At 63.2% G+C, this 25,845-nt stretch overlaps 1 protein-coding gene across 3 annotated transcripts; it reads right to left on the bottom strand.

Annotated features, from left to right (window-relative positions):
• Nucleotides 1–451: 451 nt before the first annotated feature.
• Nucleotides 452–24,648, bottom strand: ADGRA2 (adhesion G protein-coupled receptor A2). Of its 3 annotated transcripts, XR_010989566.1 has the most exons (20): nucleotides 22,780–23,107; nucleotides 14,823–14,894; nucleotides 11,351–11,422; nucleotides 11,190–11,261; nucleotides 10,817–10,888; nucleotides 10,054–10,217; nucleotides 9,761–9,974; nucleotides 8,914–9,078; nucleotides 8,062–8,263; nucleotides 7,821–7,970; nucleotides 7,556–7,717; nucleotides 6,840–7,049; nucleotides 6,558–6,759; nucleotides 5,587–5,795; nucleotides 5,366–5,493; nucleotides 4,831–4,954; nucleotides 4,220–4,365; nucleotides 3,951–4,040; nucleotides 856–3,248; nucleotides 452–795 (listed from the first exon to the last, which is right to left on the bottom strand). XR_010989566.1 is itself a non-coding variant. In XM_068156706.1 (19 exons), exons 1-19 carry the CDS (start codon nucleotides 24,646–24,648, stop codon nucleotides 2,036–2,038), a joined length of 3,897 nt encoding a protein of 1,298 aa, XP_068012807.1. In that variant the 3' UTR covers nucleotides 452–2,035. The 3 variants fall into 3 exon arrangements, 2 of the variants coding, with proteins under 2 accessions (XP_068012807.1, XP_068012806.1); XM_068156706.1 differs by lacking the exon at nucleotides 22,780–23,107 and adding an exon at nucleotides 24,419–24,648 and having other exon boundaries at nucleotides 452–3,248; XM_068156705.1 differs by having other exon boundaries at nucleotides 452–3,248.
• Nucleotides 24,649–25,845: the final 1,197 nt, after the last annotated feature.

Raw genomic sequence — 25,845 nt, 5'->3', positions numbered from 1 at the left:
TCTGTGGGCAACCTGTTCCAGTCTTTCACCACCCTCATGGTGAAGAACTTGCTCCCGATGTCCAACTTAAACCTACCCTGCTCTGGTTTCAAACCCCTGCTCCTGGCAGCCCCACTGGGCACAGGCAGGCAGCTGGCAGAGCTGTACTGGGACCAGCACAGGGAGCTTCTTGCCTGGCTGGGGGGGCAACCAACCTCCTCTGGTTTTAGGAATCCTTCAAGACCTGGCAGGAGCCTGCTGCTGCCTGCAGCCTGCTGCTGCCTGCAGCCTGCTGCTGCCTGCAGCCTGCTGCTGCCTGGTGCCTGCTGCCTGCTGCTGCCTGCAGCCTGGTGCTGCCTGGTGCTGCCTTGCAGCCTGCTGCTGCCTGCTGCCTGTTGCTGCCTTGAAGCCTGCTGCTGCCTGCAGCCTGGTGCTGCCTGCAGCCTGCTGCTGCCTGCAGTCTGCTGCTGCCTTGCAGCCTGCTGCTGCCTGGTGCTGCCTTGCAGCCTGCTGCTGCCTGCTGCCTGGTGCTGCCTTGCAGCCTGCTGCAGCCTGCTGCTGCCTTGCAGTCTGCTGCTGCCTGCTGCCTGGTGCTGCCTTGCAGCCTGCTGCTGCCTGCTGCTGCCTGCAGCCTGCTGCTGCCTTGCAGTCTGCTGCTGCCTGGTGCTGCCTTGCAGCCTGCTGCTGCCTGCTGCTGCCTTGCAGTCTGCTGCTGCCTGCTGCCTGGTGCTGCCTTGCAGCCTGCTGCTGCCTGCTGCCTGCTGCTGCCTGCTGCCTGGTGCTGCCTTGCAGTCTGCTGCTGCCTGGTGCTGCCTGCTGCAGCCTTGCAGCATGCTGCTGCCTGCTGCCTGCTGCTGCCTTGCAGCCTGCTGCAGCCTGCTGCCTGCAGTGGGGATTTTATTTTCTTTTTAAGCTACATGCTTTAAAGAAGGGGGGAGAGGGGAGGGTTGTTTATAAGTGGGGACAATAAGTGCTTATCCAAGTGCCAGCCCTCTGAATACATCTTGGGAGCTGCCCAGGGAAGGTCCCCAGTTCACTGGCATCGTTCTCCCAGGAACAGGCCTGGCTCCCCAGAACCTCCTTCTTGTCTTACACAAGAGCAAGGCTGGGAGCCAGGGGGTTTCTCTGCCTTCCTAAGAGCAATCCCAAGTATTTTCTGTGTGACACCACCCCCCCTCCCCCTGCTTGGGTTAAGGCTGAGACCTGCCTTTGGTTTCAGCTCTTTGGTGCTTGGGTGGAGCGGGTCAGCCTCTGGCAGCCCACCCCCATTGCATAGCTTGTGCCTCCGAGGGCTGGGGGGAGCCTTTTCTGGCCAGGCTCTTAGTGTTTGGCATCCAAACAGTGCAGACGACCCCCTCACCTCGGGGCTGAGGCTCCTCTCACCTTGTGCTTGCTTTGCAGTTATGGCTTTTCACTTCAGCAGCTGCCCAGCCCCCGGGGCTGAACGCTGGCATCTAACAAACTTCAGCCTGGCAGAACGTTTCAGCTGGAGAAGCTGCTCCTCTGAGCTGCTCAGCAGCAGCTTGTTCGGGTTGGGGTCGTGCAGGCATCGGCCCTAGGGTGCCTGTACTGAGAAAAGGGCACTTGGGGTGGTGCCCTGGGCGGGGACATTGCAGTCGAGGCAGGAGCAGGCTGCTGGCAAAGCGCCGGGGCCGTGCCCGCTGCTGGAGAACACTGGTGGGTAACGAGGCACTCACATCCCTCTCTGCTCTGGCTAGACAGAGATACATTCAATAGCAGAGCTCTGGCAGTCAGAACTCTCCTCTCCAGGTTGTAGCATCTAGGATTCAGTCTCAAGCCATCTGCAGGAGTGACTGAAGCACAGCTGCCAGCCAGGCTGCTGGAGAGCCAGGGCTGTCTTTTGGCTCCCAAACCCTGCCCCTGCCACAGGAAGCTTTGAGCCTCAGCAGGGGACAGGGTGAGCTTGGCATCACCCTGTGCCCAGGGTGGGAGGTCAGAGCTCCCAGCCGCGCCACCCACCCCCGCCAGTGCCCGTGGCGGCTCCTGGCAGACGCCCTGGAGGAAACTGCTGCGGCCGTGGGGTCCTTCCCCACCCCTACACGGTGGTTTCACTCTTCCAGAGCCCGGTCTTCATGCCGGCCACGCTGTCGGCGCTGGCCAGGTTGATGTCGTACTTGCTGCCCTTGAGGCCACCGTTGTGGCTGGCCACGTTGAGGGGGTAGGAGCGGCGCTTGGCCTCCTTCTCCCCGGCGCTGGCTTGCCGCAGGTTGTCCCTGCTGGCGCTCCTCCGCCGAGCTTCGCCGAAGTCGGGGCCCCGGCGCCCGCCGTCGCTGCCCTCCGAGGGGCTGGGCGCCACGTCCCCGTCCTGGGGCAGCCGTGCCCCCGCACGGCCGCTGCTGCCGGGGCTGTTCCTGCCGCTGTGGTAGCTCTCGGAGTGGCTGTTGTGCAGGCTCCCGCTCTCGCTGGAGGGGTGCTCCGAGGAGGGGCCCCGCAGCATTTTCAAGCGGTGATGCTTCCCGTCCCGGCACTGCTTAGTTCTGCCCCGGTGGCTCCTGCGGCCGTGGAGGTTGCTGGCGTGGCGGCCGGTGACGGTGACCTTGCCCTCGGTGGGGTCTGGCTCCGGGCATGCGGCCGGGCGAGCGTCCGCCTGGCTCTGGGCCACCTGCAGGTTGGTGAGCTTGCAGCGGCCCCCGGCCGAGCTGGCGCTGCTGGGCGAGGAGGAGGAGGAGGCTGCAGAGTGAGCTGCCTCCGGGTCACAGCCGATGAAGACCTGGGAGCCGTCCTCTGGTGCCAGCCCCGGGTGCACGTACGCCTGCATGGGCAGAGCGTTCCTGTAGGAGGGGCAGCAGGAGAACCAGGAGTTGAGGACATCCCGGCGCCGGACGCAGTGGTGGACGAAGATGAAGAGTCCCAGCACCACGGCGGTGATGCCGTAGAGGCAGCTGAAGACGATGTTGAGGTACCAGCGCTGGGACACAGCCATGGCACCGAACGTCCACAGGGCCACGTACAGGGCGTGGGTGGTCACCAGCGCCCAGAACTGCACCTGCAGGGAGTAGACTCCGTCCGCCTCCGGGCAGGGCAGCCCCGAGTTCAGCGTCACCGAGATGGAGCCAGAGTCCGTCAGGAGGTCACCAGCGCCACCCAGCCGTGGCGGGGGCTCCATGGGCTCGGGGACGTCTTTCCGACGTGACGGTCGGCACTGGAGGCTGAGCCCGGCGCAGAAAAAGTAGATCCAGGTGACCAGCAAAATGAAAGCCACGGGGACGTAGAACGCCCCCAGGCTGGGCCGCCACACCAGCCAGCAGCTGTATGGGAGGAAAAGGGCTTTGGTGAGCAGGGCTGGGGGCCCGCGAAGCCGGCAGCCACCCACCGTGCTGCTGTGACACTCAGCGCCCCTGCCCCGACGGCATGGCTGCTGCCGTGGCACAGTGGCTGCCTGGCCGCTGGTCTCTCAGCACAGGGAGAGCTCTGGGGAAAGAGCTGGTGAAGGGCCTGGAGCACAGGTCCTGTGGGGAGCAGCTGAGGAAACTGAGGCTGTTTAGCATTCAGAAGAGAAGGTTGAGGGGAGACCTCATTGTTCTCTACAACTCCCTCAAAGGAGGGTGGAGTGAGAGTGGGGGTTGGTCTCTTCTCACATGCAACAAGTGCCAGGACAAGAGGAAATGGCCTCAAGTTGTGCCAGGGGAGGTTCAGGTTGGATATTGGGAAAAAATTCTTCCCCAAAAGGGTTCCCAGGCACTGGCACAGGCTGCCCAGGGAGGTGCTGGAGTCACCCCGCTGGAGGTGCTCAAAAGCCACCTGGATGTGGTGCTGAGGGACGTGGCTCAGCAGCACCGGTGGCACTGTGAGCTCTGGGGGGGAGGTTGGACTTGATACTCTCAAAAGTCTCTTCCAGCTTCAACTTTTCTCTGATGCTCTGATCTCCCCAGGCTTTCCTGAGCCTGCCTGGGTTGTGGGCATGGCTGGTTGCCCAGGCAGAGAGAGGCCACCTGAGCAGAGACACTTACTAGGGGTTGTTGTCATGGTAGTTGTGGATGTTGACAGCTGCTGTGATCCCACAGATGATGAGAGGGATCCCACCGGCGATCAGGTAGAACCTGCATGGGGAGGACAGTGTCACCCCACAGCCCAGCTGAGCCCTCGGGAGAGCATGGCGCAGAGTGGGCAGCATGGGCTTGTGGAGCAGAGGAAGCCCTGCCCCAGCCTCTGGATGTGGGCAGGAGATGCTCCCCCAGCTCCTCTGTGGGGCTGGGGGGAGGGGAAAGGTGGCTCCTACCGCAGCATGGGCCTGGGGGCTGGCTGGGACATGTCCCCATCTGGCTGCCGCGGCGCCTTCCAGGTGGCTTCCTTGTAGAGCACTCTGGCTTTCACTGCCATCCACAGCAGGGTGGAGAGGGAGGAGTAGTGCAAGATGATACCAACCTGGGGGAGAGATATTTGGGAGCAGGGACATGGTCACATCCTCCCAGTTAAAGAATCAGAGATTCATGGAATGGGTTGGGTTGGAAGGGACCTTCAAGATCATCCAGCTCCAACCCCCTGCCATGGGCAGAGACACCTCCCACCAGCCCAGGGTGCTCAAGACTTCATCCAACCTGGCCTTGAGCACCTCCAGGGAGGAGGCATCCACAGCCTCCCCAGGCAGCCTGTCCCAGTGTCTCCCCACCCTCACTGTCAAGAATTTCTTCCTCATCTCCAGTCTCAGTCTCCCCTCTCCCTGCTCCAAGCCATTGCCTCTCCTCCTGTCACTGCAAGCCCTCGTCAGAAGTGCCTCCCCAGTCACTGTCCTGAGGGTTTTGGCAGGGTGAAAACCATTCCATGCTGGGCTCTGCCAGCCCTGGGCAGTTGGCAGCTCGTGGTGACAGTGTCCTCTCCCCTGGTACCTACTGCCTGGCAGACGATCAGGTAGCTGGTGAGGGTGATGCCTCCAGCAAAGACGGCAGCGGTCATGGCGATGTGGAAGCAGAGGTTGAGCAGCATGTGCCAGCCCTTCCGTGGGATCAGGATGGTGCTGCAGGGGGCACAGCGGGCACCTGTGAGCTCCTGCCCCAAGTGGGACAGTCACTTACATGGGGCTTATGAGAGACACACAAGTTTGTGCCAGCCCTGCCTTGGTGGCTCTGGAGAGATGTTCCCACACAGGCTGTCCCTGCCCAGGTGGCTGAGCATGGCTGAGCCACATGCATGTGGGTGAAGGACTCCTGGGAGCTGCTGGCAGTGTGTCCATCCCAGGGCTGTCAGCAGGGAGCCACTGGTGCTGGGATCCCTGGACATCCATCCCCAGGATGGTCATCTGCTGGACAGCCATGCCCACACACCATCCTCTCAGCCATGAACATTATCTGAGGAGCTCCTTCAGCTTCCCCCAGAGGCTCCCCACCCATGTCCAGCCCCTCCACCCTTGGCCAAGCCCCTGGCTCACCCGTGGTTGACGATGTAGGTGATGATGGTGGTGAAGAGGCAGAGCAGCAGCACAGCCGTGCAGGTGTACATGGCCGGGTGCAGCACCTCCGCAGCTCCTTGCGCCTCACTGGGGAACCCACTCAGCTCCTGCACAGCACAGCCCCTCAGACCCTGAGCCATCCCTGCCTACCTCCCTGTCCCACCCTGCCGCCCCCCCCGCAGGCTCCCAACCCCACCTACCATCAGCACGGCCACGTTGCTGAGGTGCCGGCAGTGCAGGGAGGTGACGTTGGGCTCCCGGGCAGCCAGCTGGCAGCCCTCGGCGCTCCAACCCCCCATGCCCCCCAGCACCTCAAAGTTCCAGTAGGCAGCCACTGGGTCTGCGCCCTCCCTGGGGTGCCGCAGGGACACAGCCACTGGCTCAGACAGGTTCCCCACTCCACAGCCATCTGCAGCAAGAGAGGAACCTGGTTAGCAGCACAAGAGCCCTCTGCCTGCACCCCTAAAGGGGGCTGGGCACAAGGGACGCCCCACAGGCATGTTGCCACCTGCCCTCAGGGATCCCCAGGGATGGATTGGCTCTGCAGGAGCACCAGGCCACAAGCCTGAAGGAACCATGGAATGGTTTTGCTTGGGAAAGACCTTCAAGATCATTGAGTCCAGCCACTAACCCAGCACTGCCAGGGCACCACTAAACCATGGCCCTCAGCACCACTTCCTCACAGCTTTGAAAATCCCTCCAGGGATGAAGGCTCCACCACTGCCCTGGGCAGCTTGGGCCAGGCCTTGACAACTCTTTGAGGGAAGAAATTGTTCCTTGTGGCTAACCTAAACCTCCCCTGGGGCAACTTGAGGTTGTTTCCCCTCATCTTATCACCTGTTCCTTGGCAGAAGAGAACAATCCCCACCTGGCTCCCACCTCCTTTCAGGGAGTTGCAGAGAACAATGAGGTCTCCCTTCAGCCTCCTCTTCTCCAGGCTAACCAACCCCAGTTCCCTCACCTGCTCCTCGCCAGCCCTCTTCTCCAGAACCTCCACCAACTTAATTGCCTTCCTCTGGACCTGCTCCTCAATATCTTTATAGGGTGAGTGGCTCAAAACTGAACCCAGTACTGGAGGTGCAGCTATGCTAGTGCTGATGGAGCTCCGTGCTCTAAGCAAAGCCCCCCCCCCAGTCCCCCCCAGAAGCCGCCAGCCACAGGCAGCCCTTACAGGTCCCGGCGTAGATGACCGGGGTGGCCACGCTGCGGCGTTTGCCGTCGTCGGCCAGGCGGGAGGAGTTGCCGGTGCTGCAGAACAGCTTCCCGTTGCGGAACACCAGCAGCTGCAGCTTGCAGTCGGTCACCGGCGTGGTGGGGACAGGGCTGGAGAACAGGCTGGGCGGCAGCTGGATGGAGGCCAGGGCGATGCTGTTCTGCAGGCACACGGGCAGCGGTGAGCAGGGGCCGACCCCCCACCCCGCACCCCCTCCCTCATCTCCTGGCTCACTCCTACCTTGATGTGGAAGCTGGTCAGGGAGACGTTGGGGCGCCCCGTGGTGCAGCGCAGCCTCAGCTGCTGGTCGGACACAGGCTCAGCCCCGCGCTCAGCCTGGGGGGGACGCGCGGCCGCGCCCCCGTCCCGCCGCTGGAAGGCCACACAGCTCAGCCCCACGTAGCTCTCTGGCTTCACCACGTACGCCTCGAAGGCGATGTTGCGGGAGTTCTGCCGGGCACGGCACCGTGTCAGCCCTGGCGTGGCCAGAGACACCCCCCCGGCATGGGCAGAGTCTCCCTGGCACAGGCAGAGACGGCCACCATGGCCAGAGAGACCACCAGCATGGTTTGAGACCCCTCCAGCATGGACAGAAACCTCCAGAATGGGCTGAGACACCCCCAGCATGGGCAGAGAGAACCCCAACACGGGCAGAGACCTCCTAGCACAGGAAGAGAGACTTCCAGAATTGGCAGAGAAGCCCAGCATTGGCAGAGAGCCTCCCCACAGCATGGGCAGAGACCCCTGGAACGGGCAGAGACTCTCTAGCATGGGAAGGGACTCCTGGCACAGGCAGAGAGACTCCCAGGCACAGGCAGGGACTCCCCCCACCTCCCCCATCATGGGCAGAGACCTCTGGCAGAGGCAGAACCCCCTCAGCAGCAACCCACCCACCTCGTTCTCTCCCCACAAAGCCCCCACACCAGCAGGCAGCCCTCTCATCGCCCCCCCCTCACCACTGCCATGTGCTGGGAGTTGCTGCCTAGGGTGTGGGCAGCGATCTTCTCCAGGGAGCGGACGATGCTGGTGCAAGCCTTCTCCTCCTTCTGTGACATCCACAGGATGTGGTCATCCACCAGCATGATGTTGCTGGCCATCTCCACGATCACCTCCGTCAGCTGCAGGGACAGTGAGCAGCTGCACAATGAGCCCCTGCCGGCCCCGGCAGCAGGCACCTCACTTCCTGCTTTCCCACCCCAAAACAGGAGCAGCGCTGGTCACCTGCTTGATCTGGTCCACGTAGCCGATAAACTTCTCTATCATCTGGGCCACGTAGAGGACATCGACCATGTCCGAGAAGTTGGCTGCCTCGGCGGTGTAGACACGGAGCTGGTGTGCCAGGGTCAGGGCGTTGGAGGCGTTGATGGGCATCTGCGGAGCGGCACGGCCACGGTGGGGCGATGGTCACCGGCTGTGCCGGCCCCCTTGGCACAGCTGAGGGCCCCCCCGGTCCCCGGCTCACCAGCACGAAGGTGTAGAGGACGCGGGTGATGTCGTTGGTGTAGAGGCAGTGGGAGTAGTCGCCCTCCTCCCAGTGCCCGGTGCGGTCGCAGCGGCGCCACGCCTGCTTCTCCGCCGCCGAGCCTGTGCCCCCGGGCCCCGCCGCGAAGGGGTACTGGAGGCAGGGCTGGTAGGCAGTGATCCCTGCCAGGGTGCGGGGCCACCTGCGGGCACGGGCACACGGTGGCCGCGGGGCAACCACCACCAGCAGCCCCTTCCTGCTGCGAACGGGTGGCCACCACCCCGGAACCTGGGGTGTCCCTGCCCATGGCAGGGGGGTTGGAACTAGATGATCCTTGTGGTCCCTTCCAACCCTGACTGATACTGTGATACTATGATACGATACCCATCCCGGCACCACACCCGCGGGCACCACCGATCCCAAATCTCCCCCAGAGCTTCTGCTTCTTCTTGGCTGATGGGGGGGGGGGGGGGAAGGATGGTTGCTCCCCAGAAAGCTGCCACCCCCTCCCTAATTCCGCATCCCTCTCGGCTCAGCGGGTGGGGGCGGGGGGGAGGTGGGGGGCACAGCTAATTTAAGCCACATTGACTGCAGCAGTAATTTTTACCCCGTAACGGCCCCGCCGGGGTTACCGCGGGCGCCCGGAGCCTTTCGTCTGGTGCCAGAGAAATTCCAACACCTCTGCTGCCGGAGCCGGGCTGCGCCGCCGGCACGGGAAGCCCTTCAAAGCGCTCTCGTTCCCCGCGGCCGCTAATCGCTAACAGATGCCCGGTCACCTGCGGCCAGCCCCCTGCCCTGGCATGTGCACCACGCACCCCCCCGCCCCGCAGCCAGGTTACCGCCGGCCCCTACCGAAAGTCCCCGCGGTTGTTGGTGACCCGCTCGGCAGGGCAGTAGGACGCGGAGGTCTCCAGCACCACGATCTCCACCTTCTTGCTGACGTTGCCCTGGGAGGTGGAGACGGCACATTCCCACTCGCCGTTGGCAGAGACGTGGATGTTGGAGAGGATGAGCTCGCTGCGGGCAGAGGGGATGGGCTGGCACGATGCCCCACAACAAACCCGTAGCAGCGGTCCCCCCAAGCTTGGGGATGCAAACCGTGAAGCACAAGAGGTGCCCACGATTGACATCCCACCCATGGCACTTGATAGTCACAAACCAGCAAGCCCTGTGGCCACCAGCATCCATTCTCGTCCTCACCTCCATCCCCACCTAAAATCCATCTCTAACTCATTCCCTGTCCCGATCCCCATCTCATTTCCATCCCTGTCTTCATCTCATCTCCATCTGCATCCCTATCGAACTCCTTCCCTGTCCCCATCCCTTCTCCATCCCTGTCCTCATCTCATCTCCATCCCTGTCCTCATCTCATCTCCATCCCTGTTCCCATCTCGTCTCTATCACTGTTCCTATCCCATCTCCTTCCCTCTTCCTATTTCAATCTCTAGCACTGTCCCCATCCCTTCTCTATTCCTGTCCTCACCTCACCTCCATCCCTGTTCCTATCCCACCTCCTTCCCTCTTCCTATTTCAATCTCTAGCACTGTCCCCATCCCTTCTCCATTCCTGTCCTCATCTCATCTCCATCCCTGTTCCTATCTCATCTCCTTCCCTCTTCCTATTTCAATCTCTAGCACTGTCCCCATCCCATCTCCATCTCTGTCCTCATCCCATCTTCATCACTGGTCCCATCCCCAACCTGGTGATGAAGGTGCAGTCGTGGATGAGGCTGTCCTCCACGATGACGCCCGTCCGCTCGTCCTCCTCCACGGGCTCCCGGTTGTGGTACCACCGGATCTGGGTGCTGTTGTCCAAGTAGGTGGCGGTGCACTGGAAGGGCAGCCGGTCCCCTTGGAACACCACCTGGCGCAGCGACGGGATGAGGTGGTGGGTGTGCAGCTCCGGGGCGCCCGCTGCAGGGGACACAGCCAGGGGGTGAGCCCGGTGCCCACCGCTGCCACCGCCCCGGCCCCGGCCGCGGCCCCGGCTCACCGCAGCGGAGCTGGCTCTCGGGCGCCCCCCGCAGGGGGAAGCCGTGCAGGTGCCGCGGGTAGGCGCAGGTTGTGCGCTCCGAGATCTGCGCCGAGCGGTTGCGAGCCCAGGGCAGCACCCAGCGCAGGTTGCAGTCGCACGTCAGGTACTCGGTGGCAAAGTCCCTGCAAGGGTCAGCGTCACAGGGTGCCCACGGAGGCTGGGACAAGCCTCCAAGCCCAAGAGCCTGCGGCAGGGACCTCCTTGGGTGCCGAAATCATAGAATGATGGTTGGGAGAGACCTCTCAGATCATTGAGTACAACCCTTAAACCATGGCCCTCAGCACCACATCTCCACGGCTTTGAAACCCCTCCAGGGGTAAGGACTCCACTACTGCCCTGGGCAGCCTGGGTCAACCCTGGAAACTCTTTGGGGGAAGAAATTGTTCCTCATGTCCAACCTAAACCTCCCCTGGGGCAACCTGTGGCCTTTTCCTCTTGTCCTATCACTTGTTCCAAACTCCAGCTCCTTTCAGAGAGCTGTAGAGAGGCAGAAGGTCTCCCCTCAGCCTCCTCTTCTCCAGACTGAACAACCCCAGTTGCCTCAGCTGCTTCTCACCAGACCCTTTCACCAGCTTCATTGCCTTCCTCTGGACCTGCTCCAGCCCCTCGATATCCTTCTTGGAGTGAGGGGCCCAAAACTGAACCCAGTGTTTGATGTGTGGCCTCCCAGTACCCAACATGAGGGGACAAATCCTGCCCTGGTCCCGTGGGGCAAACTCACACAACTCTCAGGGCTGGGAGCTCATCGAAGACATCAGGTGGGAGGCTGGAGAAAATGTTCCCAGACATGTTCCTGCAGGACAGGAGACACAGGTGGCATGGAGGGGACTGGGGACATATTGGGAGAGGGAATAAACACCTCCCAGACCCCTCCCTGTGCCCACACCCCCCATCAAGCCCCTGGTGAGGGTGGGCACGGGGCAGCTGCAGCCTAATGAGCTCCCACACTGGTCACAGGCAAAGGGATGAGGCACAGGGAGAGCCCCGGGGTGCAGAACTGCCAGAGATGCTCCAGGGAATGAGCTATCTCCAGGGGGCTTCTCTAGGGAGGCAGGGGATGAGGCTGGCCAGGGGGTCCCCTGGGAGCTACTTACAGCCTGAGGAGGTTGGGGAGCCCCCGGAAGACGCTGGCGCTCAGGCAGCCGATGCGGTTGTTGGAGAGGTCCCTGCAAGGCAAGAGGCCATCAGGACTGGGGACACCTCCCTGCCTCCAGTGCCCCCAGGCTGCTCCCGGGGCAGCTGCGCTGGCACTTACAGACGCTTCAGCTCGGGGAGGCCGAGGAAGGCTCCTGGCTGGACTGTGCTGATCAGGTTGTTCTTCAGGTCCCTGCGGGGAGACAGACACAAAGCTCAGGGTGTGCAGGGGGAGCCTGGGATGTGTCCTCTGCCCCTCCACAGCAGCCTCCGCACGGCAGGGACCAGGGTATGAGCTCCCGCTGAGCCTCCCCCAACCCCCATCTCCCACACACAGGTTCTAGGGCAGCCCCAGCCTCTGCAGCCCCCCAGCCAGAGCCTCATTAGCAGCTTTCCACCCCATTGCCCTCTTGTTATCTCTCTGAAGGGCGCAGGGGAGGCGTGAGGCTCCCTGTGGCTCATGGAGAGGAGATGCCAGCCCTGCTGCGCGCTCACAGCATTGCCCACCTGTGCCCACTGCCCCCTCCTGCAGATTGTTTTCAGAGCAGCCACGGCCCGAGGGGTTATCTCCCACCAGTGGGATAAGAGGACACCACAACTGCCAGCAGGGCCCCAAAAGGGCTTTGGGTTTGGGCTATCAGCCTGACTGGAGGCATGAATCTAATCAGAGGCTTGCCAGGCGTGTGCCAGAGTGCTGATGGCACTGTGGGGAGCTAGGAAGTGCCAGTGGCATTGACTGCTCCATCCTGCCTCTGGGACCATGAAGGGGGCTCCTGCTGAGCACCAGCCTTGGCAGGAGAGGAAATGGGATCCATATGGAATGCTGTGTTTATTTATAGCAGCCTCCATGGTGCTCATTCCCAGGTCACCCGCTGCTCCATCTGCAGCCCTGGGGACATCCCAGCAGCTACGTCCCACAGTTCCAGGCCACAAGCTGGTGCCAGGGATGAGGGAGTGGTGGAAATACTTCCAGAAGACCTGGGGGTGTAGGCAGAGTAGGGGTCCCACCAGGGAGACATGAGGGGCCCCGCAGGGAGAGGAAACCTGAGTGATGCTGTCTGCACTTCACGGACACCCCAAGCCTGTCAGAGCTGAAGAGTTGCATCAGTCCTGAAGCAGGCAGGCAGTTGGACTAGAAAATTGTTGTCCCCGCCCTGGAGGTGTTCAAGGCCAGGCTGGATGAGGCCTTGAGCAGGCTGGGCTGGTGGGAGGTGTCCCTGCCCGTGGCTGGGGGTTGGAACTGGCTGAGCTTTAAGGTCCCTCCCAACCCATTCTGTGATTCTATGACTTGCAGAGCTGCTTTGCTTCCAGACCCAAACCCCGCCCGGGGGTGGGGTGGGGCGTGGGGATGTGTCCCAGGTGACCCCAAACAGGCAGGGCTTGGTGTGTGGGGAGGTGCACAGCCCTACAGTGAACCCCTGGGAAAGGAAATGTGGCTGTGTCACCTTCCTGGTCAGTGTCATGCCAGTCTTGCTTGGCCAACACAAGGACTCTGCCCACACCTGCCTTCCCCAGCGGGCACAAGCTGCTCCAGCACATTCTGCTGGCTCCGAGGGACGTGTGTGCAGGTGGCTGTGCAGGCAGATGTGCAGGCAGATGTGCAGCCAGGTGCTGAAGGAACAGCTCCACTCACCTGCACCACCACCACCTCCAGCAACGCCCATCCTGCAGACACCATCCTGTGACCACCTGCCCATCCACCCCAGCAGATCACCCGCACCAGACCCACTCCCCACCAGAGGCCCGCAGAGACCCCAGCCCCCTACCCAGCGCAGTCCCCAGCAGCTGGGGACACAACCAGCACAACGTGTTGGCTGCCAGCAGTCAGTGTTCTTTGCTCTGGCCTGCATGCAGCTGGAGGCTGGGGGGTGCAGGGGACCACCAGCCAGGGCTGGGACATACTGGGCCCCGGGGGCTCATGGCCAGCCTGCTGCATGGCCTGCTGGGGAGCCGCCCTCACTTCCTCCCTGCTGGCCAGGGGCCTGGGGCTGACGCTGTGGGTTTATGCTGAGGCTCCTCTCTCTGCAGGGCTGTTGTTTGCCTTCATGTTTCTGTTAGCCCTGAACCCCCTCCTCCTCCTGCCCTGGCATGGTGACTCAGTGGCAGTGGCATGATGCCACACGTGCGCGGGGTTTCCCCCCTGTCACCACACCTGGGGACCCCCCGGAGCAGCTGCCTTGTGCCTCAACACGCAGCAAACCCTGGCACAGAGGGCCTGACCCAGCCCAGTGCAGCTGCAAGCAGCCCACAGCCCCGCCAGCGGCACCCACCTGCTGCGGACGGACAGATGGACAGATCCCATCTTTGTCACTGTTGTCACCCAGCCGAGCCCCGTGGTAGCCTGGAGCCCCAAGCGCTGGCCCCAGGCGAGGGCAGGACATTCCCAAGCAGGGCTGTGCTAATGAGCTGCATACCGGCCCCGCTCAGACTCATTAATCTCATTACGCCGACACAAATCACCGCAGATGCCAAAGATGCAAGCCTGGAGGGGTGGTGGCCCCTGGGGACACCCCGGGAATAGGTTCCCCCCCCACCCCCCCCCCATTACTTTGGGACACTGCAGCACCCACGATGAGCAGCCAGGGTGGATGGGAGCTCTGCACACCCCAGGATGAGAAGAGAGGGGCCCTGGAGCCGCCCCCCCTGCATCCCCACCGTGCCAGCGTGGTGCCTCCACGGGGCACGTCTGTGCCATGGCCCCAGAGCGACCCGATGGAAACAATTACAGCTGCTGTCGAGGGCAATCAGGCACGGTGCAGGGCGATGGGGGCTGGCCCGGGCTGGGGGACCACTGCCCACGGCCCCCCTGGATAGGCTGGCACTGCTCATCCAACCCATGCAGGGGCTTGGCACGGCAGAGGGGAGCAGGAGGGGACATGGGGCAGCTGCGGGGTTTGGGCATGGCAGGAGGGGACATGGGGCAGCTGCAGGGTTTGGGCATGGCAGGAGGGGACATGGGGCAGCTGCAGGGTTTGGGCATGGCAGGAGGGGACATGGGATCCCCCAACCGCAGCCCTGCCACCCAATTCCACAGAGGATGCCCAGGGCAGTGTTTGGGCACAGTGCCCACGGGTGCCAGCAGCCAGGCCACCACCACCCCGGGCGAACGTCGGGCAGCAGGAGCCCCAGCGGCCGTGCTCGGCGCAGGAATGCTCCAGAGCCCGGCGGGGCCGTGGCAGGGAACAAAACTTGCTCAGTGCGCAGGGTCCTGCCGCCGCATACCTACAGATCAAACCCATCTGGGGCCATAAATCTCCCCTCGCTGCAGCTCCCTCCATAGAGATGCCTTTCATGGACAGATAAGAAAGTTGACTTTGTTCGGGGGGACAATGTCGCTTTTCATACCGACCCCCATGGAGTGTGCTCCCCCCCGGGCCCCGGCACGGCTCCCGGGGTCCCTGCGATGCCCCTGGGTGCCAGCGGCAAACCCTGCGCCCTGGTGTTCAGCCCTGCTGCGGCGCCCGGGAGTGATGCCGGGAGGGTGCAGGACCCCCACGGTGCTGCCGGCACCCATCCTGCTCGCAGCCCGTGGGCACCCTGCCTGCACCCCAACCCGCCTGCCACGACCCCCCAGCTGCACGCAGGGCACTCACAGCTTCTCCAGCAGCCGCAGCCCGAGGAAGGAGCCGTTCTCCAGCACCGTGATCTTGTTGTTGCTCAGCAGCCTGCGGGAAGAGCAGAGGGAGAAGGGCAGCCCTGGCGCTAGGGCTTCCAGACAGCCCCATCCGTGCCCCGGGGACCTGCGGGCAGGGCACAGCCAGACCCCCCCGTGAGAAGTGGCAGCCCTGCCTGAGCTGGTGGCAATGGGGACGTTCAAGGGACAGCCATGGGACACAATGGCCACGGTGGATGCTATGCTGTGGTCCACGAGGCTGGAGGTGCCCAGGGCTGTGCCAGCTCTTGGGGCATCACTCCTGTACTTGGGCATGGGTGCAAGGAGCTGTGTGTGAGGGTCACAACCCAGCACAACTCTCCAGAAGGTTTTCATGCCAGTGAGAGGACATCCTGAGGATCTGCTGCTGGGCAGGGGATCTCCCTGGCATCCCCCAGCTCTTGCTCCCCCACCAATCTGAACACCCTGCAGCCACAGCACCTCTGCCCATCCCAAAGCCTCCCAGCACCCAGATTTTATCCCCAGACAAACATCTTGGCTGGGCAAAGAGGCCCTCGTGGGGTGGCAGGAGAGGGAGGAAGGGCACCAGCAGCCCACACGTCATCCAGGATCTCATTAAAGTGGCTCAGTGGCAATTAGCAACGCCAGACCCCACAGCCTGGGTACAGGAGAAGGCTCCTGGGGACCAGAGGCACTGTGTGGGAGCTCCTGGGTGGCTGCGTGGGCACCGGAGATGTCCCCTGGCAAAAGCCACCCAGCAAGCACCAAAGGCAGAGCGTGGGCAGCCGCCGGCCGGGACCCGGAGGGCACCCTGGAGCCCCAGCCAGGGGCGAGGCGTGGGGAAAAAAGAGCTCATTGAGGGCCGGGGCCGGGGCTGTTTACACACGGGGGATGCTCCAGGGCCCGGCTGAATGGGGGCTGTGTGCTGATGAGCTCCAGCATCCCCCCCCCCAGACACCCAGCCCGCCCCAGCCGCCACCAGCCGTGCTTGGCTCTCCCTGGCTGGGGTCCCGGGCAGTGGACAGGAGCAGGACCTGGCTGCCAAAACCCCCAAAGGACGGCGGGGAGGGAAGGGTTGGGGGGCTGCATCCTGTGCTAATGAGGAGCCATCATCAGGCACCGCCGTGGGGCCCTGTGACCCGCCCGGCGGCAGGGAGCGGAAGCGTCCAGCAGCCTGCAAATTGCTTCCACACGCCGGTGGCCACGGTGGCTGTGGCCAAGGCCATGTCTCGCCCTTTCCTCCCTGCCAGGACCCTGTTTTCGTGGGGCTTCCACAGCCCCAGAATCCTGCTTGGAGCAGGGAGCCGCAGGGATGCTCCCAGAGGAGCATCACTCCTGAAGCAGCCCTGGGATCCTGCTGGAGCAAGGGGCAGCAGGGATGCTCCCAGAGGAACATCACTCCTGAAGCAGCCCTGGGATCCTGCTGGAGCAAGGGGCAGCAGGGATGCTCCCAGAGCAGCATCACTCCTGAAGCAGCCCTGGGATCCTGCTGGAGCAAGGGGCAGCAGGGATGCTCCCAGAGGAGCATCACTCCTGAAGCAGCCCTGGGATCCTGCTGGAGCAAGGGGCAGCAGGGATGCTCCCAGAGGAGCATCACTCCTGAAGCAGCCCTGGCTCCTGGGCACAGCAGCCCCATGGTGCCCCTTGATTCCTCACCACATCATCCTCAGGGGCTGTTGCTCAAGGCTGTGCCGGCCTCAGCAGCTCCAGAAGGTTTTAATTCCAGCAGCAGCCAATTTCACAACCCAGCACAGGCTCTGCAGGCTGTGCTCACACAGGGGCACCTCAGGGGCTCCCTGCTAAAGCCAGGGCAAGCAAAACCCCCTGGCACAAGAGACCCTCCTTGGGGCTGCAGGAGCTGCAAGCACAGGAACCAGACAAGTGCACAAAGTCCCAGTCCCAGACGTCCCTTCTTTGTTCCCTGGGGTAGCAGAGGAGTCCTTGGCACGGCCAAGGGCATGTGAAGCCAGGCACCCCAGGCCAGCTGGACCTGACCGTGCCACATCTTCCCAGGGCATGAGCTCTGCAGAGGGTTACAACCACGGCTGCACCAGCAGGGCAGCGGCCAGGGAACAGGAAGCCAGCTGCCCAGGCTGGGGACCAGGGCATCACAGAGCTGCACCCAGGCAGGAACACAGCCCTGGCCACCCCCAGAGCCGAGCCCCAGCGTGGGGGGATGCCTGCTTTGTTCACAGACCCCTGGGACCATCCACTCCTCTGCCATACAACCAGAACTCCCCTCCTTAAAAGGCAGCACTGCCGCAGCCCCGTGGGCTCAGCCTCCCCTGTGATCTGCAGCCAGGCCCCAGCTGCTCGCCAACAGCTGGGAAAGCATCCCTGGGACACCCTCCCCATGGGCCATCTCCAGGGCAAAGCCCCTCCTGGTGCCACCAGCAAGCCAGGAGTGCAGGGAGCGGCTGGGACCCCAGAGTGGCACTAGGGGCACCCTGAGCCACGGGCACTGCCCACAGGACCCCAGTGTGGCACTAGGGGCACCCTGAGCCACGGGCACTGCCCACAGGACCCCAGTGAGGCACTAGGGGCACCCTGAGCTGTGGACACTGCCCACAGGACCCCAGTGTGGCACTAGGGGCACCCTGAGCCACGGGCACTGCCCACAGGACCCCAGTGTGGTACTAGGGGCACCCTGAGCCACGGGCACTGCCCACAGGACCCCAGTGTGGCACTAGGGGCACCCTGAGCCACGGGCACTGCCCACAGGACCCCAGTGTGGCACTAGGGGCACCCTGAGCCGTGGGCACTGCCCACAGGACCCCAGTGTGGCACTAGGGGCACCCTGAGCCGTGGGCACTACTCACAGGACTCCAGTGAAGCATTAGGGGCACTCTGAGCCGTGGGCACTGCTCACAGGACCCCAGTGTGGTACTAGGGGCACCCTGAGCCGTGGGCACTGCCCACAGGACCCCAGTGCGGCACTAGGGGCACCCTGAGCCACGGGCACTGCCCACAGGACCCCAGTGTGGCACTAGGGGCACCCTGAGCCGTGGGCACTGCCCACAGGACCCCAGTGTGGCACTAGGGGCACCCTGAGCCGTGGGCACTGCCCACAGGACCCCAGTGCGGCACTAGGGGCACCCTGAGCCACGGGCACTGCCCACAGGACCCCAGTGTGGCACTAGGGGCACCCTGAGCCACGGGCACTGCCCACAGGACCCCAGTGCGGCACTAGGGGCACCCTGAGCCACGGGCACTGCCCACAGGAGCCCAGTGCGGCACTAGGGGCACCCTGAGCCACGGGCACTGCCCACAGGAGCCCAGTGCGGCACTAGGGGCACCCTGAGCCACGGGCACTGCCCACAGGACCCCAGTGTGGCACTAGGGGCACCCTGAGCCGTGGGCACTGCCCAGCCATACAGTGCTCCAGTGCCTGCCTTACCTCCTTCAGGAAGGAGCCCCAGAGGAGTGCTGGGCACGGGGAGGTGGCACCGGCAGGAGCAGCTGGGCTGAATTTCCCCCCCAGTAAAGCTTCTCTTTTTCCCCGGGAGCAGCCCTGGCTCTGCTTTTCCCGGTCCTGCAGGAGCTGGCTGGGTCGTGCCCCCTCGCTCCCGCTCCCATCCTCGGACAGGGCTCGGGTTTGTTTGCTCTGCTCTGATGGATATTATGTTCCAAAATGTTTTCCGGGTTGGTTTTTTTCTTTCCCCAGGAAGCTCTCCCCGGGCTCCAGAGGGCTTTCCAGCCCTGCCTGTCTGCAGGCAGCAGAGCCACGTGTGGGTCCCTGCACTCTCCCCTTGCAGGAGGTTAACCAAGAAACCCCCAAAAGAAGTCTGCCTGTGGAGCATCCTGAGCCAGCAGGCAGGGTTTAGGGGGGAGCAGCCCCCAAACCACACTCGGGGAGCAGGACCCTGCGCTGGGACCCAGCCCTCAGCATCCAGGACTAGGGCTGGACCTGAACCCCCTCGACTGGCTTTCAAACCCCAAGAGCTGCCCCTGCTCTCACCCCCAGCCAGGAGCAGGGGTTGGCTTGGGGAAAAAGGGGCATGGGAAGGCTGGAAGCAAAGCCATTTGCTCCCTGAGCCCCCCAGCTCGCCATGGCCAGGGTGGCTGCTGCTGGGCTGGGGCCGTGCTGGGGAGGGGTTGCGGCTGCTCACCGAGGGGCTGGGGGTGCAGAGGGGCCTCGGTGCCCCCACGTCGCAGCCGTCTGCAGGCTTGGCAGGCCATGAAAGCACAGCTGTGCTCCTCTGGAGCCGCTACTCGGCCGTGCCTTGGCTCCAGCCCAGGCTGGGACTCCTCACCTCGGCAGCGCCGGCAAACGCCGCGGCAAGAGGTAGCCCCAAGCCGGGCTCGGAACGATGCTCCCGGCACAGGAAGGTCTGGGGACCCCATGCGCACCCCTGGCCCTCAAGGTTCACCCACCCTGGTGGCTCTCCAGCATCCTCGCATCCAAAGCAGCACCTTCAGCCCACGAGGCTGCCCCAAGACCCTCCGGCATCGCGGGGCGTGGGCGGGGGGGCTCCCCCCGGGACAATAATCGACTAATTGAGCGGCGGCTGGAAAAGACTCCCGGACAATGCGGGGGTTAAGGTCCAGACTCAGATGGGAGCAGTGAGGGGGTGCGTGGCGGGGATGGGGGCAGCAGGATGGACACCCCCCACCCCCCTCCGAGGAGCATCCTTCTGTCCCAGCGGGGTTAATCCTTGGAATGGGTTCAGCATTCCCATTCCAAGCCGCCCGCGCCAGGACTCTCAGGGCTGGGACCTCTCCAGGCTGCAGGCAGGGAGATAGAGAGATCCCTTCTGCCGCTGCTGCTGCTTTGCCTCTTTCTTTCTTTCGTTCTTTCGGTTTTTTTTTTCATCTCAAAAAGAGAAGCCAAAAGCGAAAAAAACAAGATTGTTTTTTCAAGCGTGCTGGAATCCACTTGGATAAATAACAGCTCCAGAAACTGGGCTGCTGAAACAATAAACTTCCTCTGGACCCAACCAAAAAAGGACGTGGGGAGACGGTGGCTCCCCAGCCCGGGAAGGCGCAGGCAGCGGCACGGAGGTTAATAAGGCGGAGGGGGGGTGGGGGGGCTGCAGTGGGGGTGGGGAGGCTGCTGCGCTGTGCTCTCCAAGTGCATTAATTCAAAGCATATGCTGGGAGCAGATACGGCGCAGGCTGCGCCCCGAGCAGAGCTCGCTGCTCAGCAGAGAAAAGAGGAGCCCGGGGCTGGGGAGAGGTGCTGAGGGCTCCAGCAGCGGGAAGAGCTCTGGGATGCGGCAGCATCCCGCGGAGGACCCCCACAGCTACTGCAGAGGTGGAGACCCCTCCAGACACGGCCAGGGTCACTCTCTCCCTGCTTGCGTTGGGAGCTCAGGGGCTCTTCCCCTCCCTGCAACGTGCCCGGGGCGTTGCCTGCAGCCTGGCGTCACCCCAGGCTATTTCGGATGGTGAAAATTATTGTTCCAACCCTCAGCTTTTGTTAGCACAGGAAAAAGAAGCCCTGCAGAGGGGGTGAAGCCTCCAGAGGCAGCGTGGGATGCTCTGACACGCCGGGCAGCACCGTGACCCGCAAGCACCCCCCAGAAAACCCCCCCCCAGAGCTGGTGGAGCTGCGGCACAGTCAGTAACAAACACGGGTTGATGGCCAGGGTGTTGGGTTGGTGGTGGGACCTGATGACCTTAGAGTTGTTTTCCAACTGAAAAACAAAAGTTCTGCTAGGCTCCTATGAAGTGAAAAAAAACCCAACAACAACTGGAGAAGGTTTGGGCAAGAAACCATCGGCAGGGCCTGAGATAAAGCAGCCTCGGAGAGGGGAGTTCAAGTAGAACTGGAAATTGGTCATAAGTCAAAGCCCTCTATTCCCTGCAGACAATCTGTAATTTCAGTGCAATCAAGCTGTGCACATAAATGAGGCCTGTGCTGGGATTCCACATCTGGAAGAGGTTTGGGCTCCTGCCTGTGTGACAGCAGGGCTGGCCGCGGCCGGCGCGCCTGCTCTGGCTCTCGTTAGGGGTACAGAGCTCCTTCCATTAGGCGATTAGCACAGGGGTCAGCTGCAGGGGGAGGGAATTAAAGCCTTGTTAATAGAGGTCTGCAGAGCCCCAGCACCCTGCAGCCATGCTGGAGGGACGGCCCTGAGAGATGCCAAATCCCCCAGCCCCAAAGTGTGGGAAGAGCACGGCCCCGGGAGGCTGGGTCGTGGTGGAGGAGGCAGGCAAAGGGGCATGGAGTCAGAATTGTTTGGGGTGGAAAAGACCTCCAAGATCCAACCAGCAACCCAACACCACCATGGCCACTAAACCAAAGCCCCAGGTGCCAGGGTCACACATTTCCTGAACACCTCTGGGGATGGGGACTCCAACACCTCCCTGGGCAGCCTGGGCCAGTCCCTGACCACTCTGCCAGCAAAGAAATGTTCCCTAATCTCCAACCTAAGCCTCCCCTGGCACAATTTCAGGCTTGATACTAGAGAAGAGACTGACCCCTACCTCACTCCAGCCTCCTTTCAGGGAGCTGTAGAGGGCAATGAGGGTCTCCCCTCAGCCTTCTCTTCTCCACACCAAGCAATCCCTGGTCTAGCATTGGTGCAAGCTCTGCTGAGACAGCTGCAGCCAGGTGAACTCTGCAGGACTCCAAGTCAAAAAGGCAATTGGGAGGTGGATAACTGGGCAAGAACCAAAGCACCCTGTCCCACCACCATCCCACAGCTAAAGGGGCTCCAGCTCCCTGGCCCTGGTCTCGCACTCCCCACCAGCAGGGAGCAGGGCCACCAGTTCCCAGCACCCCCAGCCGTGCTGGGGCTGTTCCCCACCACCACAGCTTCCTCACATGGAGTTAATTTCTGCAGCTCCACATCTGTGGGCTCTGCCTCAGCCCTGGTTTGCTCACTCCTGCAACAGCAACCCTGTGAGGGGCTGAGAGAAGAGAGAAGGAGCTGCAGCTCTGCTTGGCAGATGGTTCTCCAAGGAAAACCACCACGTCCACCAGGATGCCATGGGCAAGCCCAGTGCTGGCTGCAGGGCAGGGCCCTGGATCTGTGGGCACCCCTGTGCCCCATCCCCTGCTCTGCCCATCTGCAGGCTGCAGTGCCAGGCAGCATTTCTCAGGCACAGGGGGTAAATAAGCAGCAGCTGCTGCAGAGGCAGTACTGGATTCCTCAGCACAGGGCTAATAATTACAGACAAATAAAGAAGTAAGCTGAGAGTGTGGGAAAAAGCCAAAGGAGAGCCACAGTGAGGGACCCACAGGGTGGCAGAACTCCTGCAGACACCCAACCTCCTCCCAGCCACGGCCCAGAGCTGTGGTGAGGACAGCCAGCAGCCCTCCTGCCCTGGAGCTGCTGGGAAGAGCCTCCCAAGACTGGAACAGAGCTCTGATTTTAGGTCTCATTCTGCCTAAGTCTCCCCATGCGTTCCCTGTGGCTGGGGCAACTGCGATGCTGAGCATCCCTGAGGACACAGATAGGCCCTGAGAGCCCCTGGGGATACAGACAGGACCTGAGCTTCCCCGGGGGCATGCAGAGAAGCCCTGCTCAGACCCAGCTCAACCACAGGGTTCAAGATTCGGCTGTCCCCAGCTGGGTGTCCCCCAAGGCACGTGCAGCCCCTGCCACATGCCCAACCCTGCCACATGCCCAACCCTGCCACATGCCCAACCCTGCCACATGCCCAGCCCTGCCACATGCCCGACCCTGCTGCCTCCTCTGCTCCCTGCCCGCACCCCGGTGGCTCCAAGAGACGCTCCCAAGGCTGGAGCCTCTGGTTTTGATTGTTCCATCTGGAAAGGGTTTAGAATAAATCATGTTTACTGCTCGAGAGCAGAGCCCAGGGTCACCACATATTTGTAGGTTTCTGCCTACGCCTGTAGGTTTCATGTCACGTTTTAGTGGGATCGTGTAATGCCCTAATGCTTCTGCACGGTCATCCCAGCCCCACCGAGGGAGCTGGCCCCAGCTCAGGCAGCTCCAAACCCTCCTGTCCCACCGAGCACAGCCCACCTCGGCTGCTCCACCAGCACGGGGCTGCGGTGGGGCTCAACCCATCCTCGGCACCGCGGTTGCACTTGCTTGGACTGAAGAAAGTACCAGGGCAGGAGACTCGGCAGATGCTCTTCCCCAGTACGGACTGACAAAGCTCTCAAACATCCTCGCGGGCGTTTGCAGGGGGCTGACGTAGAGAAGAGGCAGTAGGAGGAAAGAAATGAAGAGCAAAGCTTGCCCGAGGGTGAATGTGACCACAGAGCCCAACCTCTGCCTGCCCTGCAGCCTCTCAGCGTCCCCATGCAGCTGGAAGCCCAGGAGACACATCCCTGATGCTGCTCCAGGATGGTTTTCACTGTTCCTAGGATCATCACACTTCAGACCCTGCACAGCCCAGGCGAGTTTGCCAGCCAGGCTCCACATGCAGGGGGATGACATAGCTGGGTCCCCTCTGCAGCCATCACCGGGCAGACGGTGTCACCCCAGACCCCGGCGGCTTGGCAGCGAGAGGAGCAGCACAGGGGGAGCCAAGAGATGCTCAGAAACAGCAGCGACTCGGTCGTGAACAGCAACGTGACCAAGGGAGTTCCATCCCGCAAGAGCAGACAGGACCAGGAGCACAGAACCCCCAGCCCTCCGCAGCCACGAAACCCACCCAGGGAGCAGGGAGGGGAGAGCTGAGGACACGGGCAGAGACGGCCACCCTCATGGGACAGCACTGCAGGCGACAGCGCCGTTCCCTCTAGCAATGGCCCCGCTCTCCAAACCCGATTTTAATTCGAATGTCTCCTCTGGAGTTATAAATAAACCTTGCAACCCACTGCTGCAGCAAGCAGAGGCTGCCTGCCAGCGCCGGCCTCAGCCCTCCCCAGCACCCAGGAGGCTTTGAAGATCCGGGAGGCAGCTTCAAACCCTCTGCATGAACCCAAACCCCACTGCCTGCCTGCCTGGCCCCCATCCCCTTCTCAGCGAACATTTCCAGGCAGAACAAGTCGCTTTCAAATGAAAACATCCTCCTCCAGCACTCGGGCAGCAAAGGCTGCAGAGGGAAGCGTGGAGAAGGAGCCTGTTTCCTGGAATTCCAGCTCACGTCCACACGCTGACCCGCGCCGTGGGGGGAGTGGGGGTGCCCCCCGGGACGCTGCAGCTCTGACACTCTGCCTCAATGCCACCAAAACACAGCCCCCACCCCAGACCCCGCGGCGCTTCTGTGGGTGCAGATTCGCTTCTTCAGTGATAATAAAGAAGTGACAAAAGTGATTCTTCCTCTAGGACTCCCCGACGCTGCGGGACTTCGGCCCCCAGCCCCCTTGCTCCCTCCCATCCCCTGCCCACCCACGGGAACGCAGGCCCGGGGGGCCTCCGGTCAGCGGCCGAGGTGTGGGGCGATGCGGGGGTCTCCCCGCTGCTCCAGACACCCCCCGGGGCCGTCGGGATCGGGCTCGGTGTGACCCAGCCGTAGGGTCTCATCCTCCTCAAGCCTCCCCAGTGGAAGCTGCCTGGGGGGCGATGCCCAGGGCAGGGGAGTTGATGTCCAGAGCAGCGCTCGGTACCGGGAGACAATGTCCGGGAGGCGATGCCGGGACAGGAGGGACGACGCTCGGGGTCTGGGGGTGATGTGCGGGGTGAGGAAGGATGCTCGGGTCGCGGTACTCACAGCGTGGCTGTTCCGTCGGGCAGCAGGCGCGGCTCGGGCGGCACCGGGAGTCCCCCGCCGCTGCAGACCACCCGCCGTCGGGGCGGCGCGGAGCCGCCGGGAGCTTTGGCCCGCTCGGTCCCGCACTTGCAGCCCAGGCTCTGCACGGGGCAGCTCCGCGCCGCCGCCGCGGTGCTCAGCGCCGCCGCCAGCAGCAGCAGCCCCTGCCCCAGCCCCGCCGCCCGCCGCATGGCCCCGGCCCCGGGCCACGGGCTCCGGGCTCGGGCTCCGGCTCCGCGCCCGCCGCCGCCCCGCTCCCCGGGGCGGCTCCGGCGGCGCCGCCTCCCCCGCTCGCTGCGCTCCGCCGCCGGCCCTGGCACCTCCCCCGGCCCGCCCCGGTCTGCCCCGCCCCGGCCACGGCCCCGCCGGAGGAGAACGGCTCGGCTCCCGTCCCGGGAGGGTGATGGAATCGCACCGGGACCGGGGCTGAAGACCGGAGCGAGCGCGGAAGGCTGGAGCCTGCGTGGGAAGCAGACGGGAGGTCCCCGTGGACAGGGGCTGGAGCTCCGTGAGGTCCCACAGGACCAAGAGCTGCGGCCCCCATGGTCCAGAGCATCCTCCCGGAGGGCGAGAAGCTCCAGCCCTACCTCATCCTGAGCTAGAGCCCCTGGGCATCAGCAGGGAGGGCTGGAGCCTGAGTGGGAGAGAGATGCTGGTCCCCATGGATAGGAAATGGAGCTCTGTGGGGCCCCACGGGGACAAGACTGACAGCCCCCACGGTCCAGAGCATCCTCCCGCAGGGTGAGAAGCCCCAGCCCCACCTCATCCTGAGCTGGGGAGGGCTGGAGCCTGCATGGCCCAGAGCACACCCAGGGTCCACATGGGCCCCGCTGCAATGCCTCACTCTGACAAGCACAGGGGGCTGTAGGGGGCTGTGTCCAGGCTGGTGACACACACATGGCCCCACCAGCCATCCTGCACGGGGCAGGGGCTGCTGTGGCCTCCCACTGCCTGCGAGGCCCCCAGGCCATGCAGGACCCCCCTGCACAAACCCACACAGTTCCCCCATGGTCAGGCTGCTCCATCCCCTCCTGGCCTCTGCTCTGCAGTTAATACTCTTCCCTCCTTGCCTCCCCTCTTTGCTTCACTGCTTTTTGCACTAAGTTCAATATTTTCCTTCCCACTCCCCCCTCCCCTGTCCCCTCTGCCTCTCCTGCTGCCCCCAGCACTTTCTCCCCCCAGGAACTTGGCTTTTCCAAGGCCATGGCTCACTGCAGCTTCCAATCAAAAGGGATCAAAAGCAGGCAATGAAGTCTCCAGGACCTCGAGCCAGGGAACAGAGGAAGAGGGTCATGGAAGGATGACAAGAGATGGCTCAGGGAATGTGGTTTCTCTCCAGGACCAACAGTTCCTGGAGGGGAAAAGAAATTGACTCCTTTCTCCAAATA

The sequence above is a fragment of the Melanerpes formicivorus genome, unplaced genomic scaffold (assembly GCF_026170545.1).
Source record: "Melanerpes formicivorus ecotype bairdi unplaced genomic scaffold, bMelFor1.0.p_v2 SCAF_34, whole genome shotgun sequence".
NCBI lineage: Eukaryota > Metazoa > Chordata > Aves > Piciformes > Picidae > Melanerpes > Melanerpes formicivorus.
The sequence above is the reverse complement of the archived record's forward strand: the minus strand, read 5'-3'. Positions and strand labels throughout refer to the sequence as shown.

Coding starts and splice junctions, on each gene's coding strand:
- ADGRA2 (XM_068156705.1), bottom strand. CDS start 23,063: ATGGGGACGCTGAGAGGCTGCAGGGCAGGCAGAGGTTGGGCTCTGTGG. Junction 10,218..10,816: donor CTCCCAGCCCTGAGAGTTGT/GTGAGTTTGCCC, acceptor TGACCCTTGCAG/GGACTTTGCCACCGAGTACC. Junction 3,249..3,950: donor TACCATGACAACAACCCCTA/GTAAGTGTCTCT, acceptor CCTCCCATACAG/CTGCTGGCTGGTGTGGCGGC.